This window comes from Sinocyclocheilus grahami, unplaced genomic scaffold (assembly GCF_001515645.1).
Source record: "Sinocyclocheilus grahami isolate Dianchi unplaced genomic scaffold, SAMN03320097.WGS_v1.1 scaffold377.1, whole genome shotgun sequence".
In the NCBI taxonomy this organism is placed as follows: domain Eukaryota; kingdom Metazoa; phylum Chordata; class Actinopteri; order Cypriniformes; family Cyprinidae; genus Sinocyclocheilus; species Sinocyclocheilus grahami.
Genome location: NW_015505556.1, coordinates 1,678,618 through 1,682,431, shown reverse-complemented (window position 1 = coordinate 1,682,431; position 3,814 = coordinate 1,678,618). Strand labels below are relative to the sequence as shown.

At 38.8% G+C, this 3,814-nt stretch overlaps 1 protein-coding gene across 1 annotated transcript in view; it reads left to right on the top strand.

Annotated features, from left to right (window-relative positions):
* The window catches only part of ciao2a (cytosolic iron-sulfur assembly component 2A), a 9,038-nt gene extending 5,639 nt beyond the window's left edge, over positions 1 to 3,399 (top strand). The window contains exons 3-5 of the mRNA XM_016230831.1: positions 509 to 558; positions 788 to 833; positions 2,875 to 3,399. Coding sequence (XP_016086317.1) covers positions 509 to 558; positions 788 to 833; positions 2,875 to 2,975 — 197 coding nt within the window. The 3' untranslated portion in view covers positions 2,976 to 3,399. The remainder of the gene's footprint in view (positions 1 to 508; positions 559 to 787; positions 834 to 2,874) is intronic.
* Positions 3,400 to 3,814: the final 415 nt, after the last annotated feature.

The following is a 3,814-nucleotide window of genomic DNA, read 5'->3' as shown; positions in this document are numbered from 1 at the left end:
TTTTTAATTCCATGAACAAATTTCTATTAACATTGCTGGAAAAATACCTTACCAGAACAAGAGTAAAAAAAATTATTAAATGCTGAAATTTTCCATTTTGCTACAATATGATTACCCAGAAATATCTCGTATAGAATAAATATTTGAAATTATTTATATGAGAAGGAATGGTTTCATGCAATCGGCAGGCAAGAATTCACAGCAGGTTGCACGAGCCATGTTGATATTTTCTTCGACCTTGTTTTTAGTGACGAATTAGTCTCAAACTGCCAGTTTTAGTGAGTTCTGGCCTTAGTGAAGCTCCATTATAATTTCTTGGACTCGAGGTGCGCTTGTTTCTTTCCTCCAGTCGATATGTGGAGAGTTTAATTAACCCCTGTCGGTCACACAGACTTGTAAATATACCCTCATTATTGGTGCTTGATCTCCTGAGAGCCGCTCGAGAGGCTTTGATGAGGTCGACCGTCTGAACTACAGCGAACGCCTAATTTATTTCCTCTTCCTGCAGGTCTGTGCTTACAAGTCAAGCTTCAGCGCTGCCTGCCGTTCAAGCACAAGGTACGCCCTCATCTGGTTTTTGATCCCCTGGGTGTTTGGAGCTTGTGAGTGGAAACGGGAGAGTAAAGAGTCTCCTCATGCCGTGTAGTTGTTGTCATGTTGATGAAAGGCCGTTAAATGAAAGCACATGCGACAGCTATTGTCCGGAGCGGCCCGACTGCTTTCTGTTTCTCTGTGATGTTTCGTGTCTCTTTCTGGTGTCTCTGATCGCACTTTCTCTCCCTTCCAGCTGGAGATTTACATAACTGAGGGAACACACTCGACCGAGGAGGATAGTGAGTGTTCATTACAACAACGAAATGTTCAAACAGCCCTCGGGCTCAGATGTTCTCTACTCAAGTGCATGAACGCACAATCTTGTTTTCATGAGTGCGTTTAAAAATGCACCAGATAACATGTTGATGCGCTGTATGTGTAGCTAAGAGTAGGTTTTGGGGATTTCTTTTAGGTCTAGTACTGAATGTGTAGTAAGCAGGGTGGCATGATGCTGATAGTAAACTCTATATACATTAAACTATTTAATTACAGTAAATAATACGCACACACAATTACTGAAATGAAATGCTTTCCGATTTTCATTATGTAATTCACTTAGGGTGTGTTCACACTTGTAGTTCGGATCGTTTGGTTCATTTGGTCCGGACCAAAAAGGAAAATGATGCATTTGGTCCTGGTCCGCTTTAGCAAACCTAAAGACACTGAACCTAAAGGCATAGTGATACGTTCACAGCCTGATTGGTCGGCTTGAATGACGTATATATCGTGACTGAACTCACAGAGCACCCCAAACAAAAGGTGCGTTAGACTTAAAGCGGCGCTGCGGGTGTATGATATCAAAGCACTGATTAACCGATCAGTCTACTTAGCGCTGCTTTAAGTCGAACACACCTAAAGCCGTCTGCTGGACTAAGCGCGTCTACATATAATTTTATTTTCACCACCTGCAAACTCACAAGGAGCTCATAAAAGGCACTTTACCACCGCATTGCTCTACGTTTGCCCTCCGCTCATTTTGTTTTGGTTACACCGCGTCGTCAAATCATGTCGCATCTTGTCATTACTTCTGGTTTTTGGTTCGTTTAGAAGTATTTGGTCCGTGTTGCGTTCATATATCATTCGAACCGCACCAGAGTTCGTTTGGAAGCGGACCGAGACCCATCTTTTCAGCGGTCTTGGTCCACTTGTTTGGTGCGCACCAGGGTTCAGATGGCAGCGTTCACACTTACGAACCGCACTAACAGAGCAATCGCACCAGGGTTCGTTTTAATCGAACCAAACATGACAAGTGTGAACGCACCCTAAAACTTTACATAGACAAAGCTTTTTTTCTGAGATTTTGATGCAATTTTTGTTTTCGACTAAATGTAGTATTAATTTATTTATTGTAGTCATTAATAAATATATATATATATATATATAAAAATTGTATTTATCGGTTACATATTTATATGTATTTTATAAATAAATTATAAAGTAATATCTTGAAATATGTTTGATCAATTAAAAAGTAATATATACTTATTTTCATTATATTCAATCATTAAAGTAAAATTACATTAAATATATATATAAACATGAATGACCCTGCAGCACAAAAGCAGTGTTAAGTCGCTGGGGTATATTTGTAGCAATAGCCAAAAATACATTGTATGGGTCAAAATTATTGATTTTTCTTTTATGCCAAAAATCATTAGGATATTAAGTAAAGATTATGTTCCATGAAGATATTTAGTAAATTTCCTACTGTTAATATATCAAAACTTAATTTTTGATTAGTAATATGCATTGCTAAGAACTTCATTTGGACAACTTTAAAGATGATTTTCTCAATATTTAGATTTTTTTGCACCCTCAGATTCCAGATTGTCAAATAGTTGTATCTCAGCCAAATATTGTCCGATCCTAACAAACCACACATCAATGGAAAGCTTATTTATTCAGCTCTCAGATGATTGACTGGTTCTGTGCTCCAGGGTCACAAATATAATGCATATAAAATATATGTATATTTGTGTATATATATATATATATAAAATAAATTATTTTACAGAATTATTGGATGGCTGTTTATCATCCATTGACTAAACTGTTGGCAGACTATGCAACCGTCCAAAGGCTTGTTTAACTGGTTGAACTGGGTTGTGTTACTAGACACCGACGATAATCTCCAAATGTTCTTTGAATATCATCTGCATATCTGGCCTGATTTGGCACAAGTATTGAGATCCACAGCCGTAGGGGGCGACTGTATCAGTGTGAGATGAGTCGGTGTTGTGTCTCTGAACTGGTTTTGCTGTGTGTGTGGTTCTCTCTCAGTTAACAAGCAGATCAATGATAAGGAGCGCGTGGCGGCTGCCATGGAGAACCCCAGCCTGCGGGAGATCGTGGAGCAGTGCGTGACCGAGCCGGACGACTGACTTTGACTTCTCTAACAGACTGTCTGATGAAACCTCACTCTGTCAGACAACAGAAAAGATGAGAGCTGGAGGTCTCTGGCCTTCCTGTCTGTCTTTGTTTGTTTGGCTCATTGAAGAACAGCACTCCTCAAGCTGAGAGACAAAACACAGCCACTTCCTGTTGAACTTCCCGGCTAAACGAGCAAAATGTTGCATCAAACCACAAAAGAAACAATATTTCACCCAGGAATTGAGAGAGGAACTAACCCTCGTGGTCCTCATCTGACTTTTTGTTTTGAACCACAGAACGTCTTGAGCTTCGGTTTCTAAACAGAAACTGCTCCTAAAGATTCTAAAGGTCATTTATGAGCCCAAGTATGACATTTGAGACCTAAATGCAATGCTTTATGATACTATAATGATGCTTTTAGAATACGTTTGGAGCGCATCTGCATCCGTCCTCATTCACTTTCACTGCAGCTCGGACATTCTGTGTAATATCTCACGTTTAGTTGTGAGAGTAAATCATGATAAATGTAGTAATAAAACGGATGTCAGAGCTCGGTTATCGATCCTGCAGATTATGTGTGACATGAACTACTTCAGGGAATGATGAGTTTGTAAATAATTTGATTTTGTAAGGTAAAAGGCTATATTTGTAGAACTCAAGATCTTACGAATAAAAACCTTCTCAGAGAAGCTGTGTTTGATATAGGCCTGGAGAGGCCACTGAAGTTAATAAAATCATTACAGCTTCTATATTGCCAGTATAATCTGAGTGAAATCTCTCAATTATTTTTACACATTATCACAGCAGGCTGGAAAACTTATTTTATAAGTCAAAAGATTAAATGGAATTA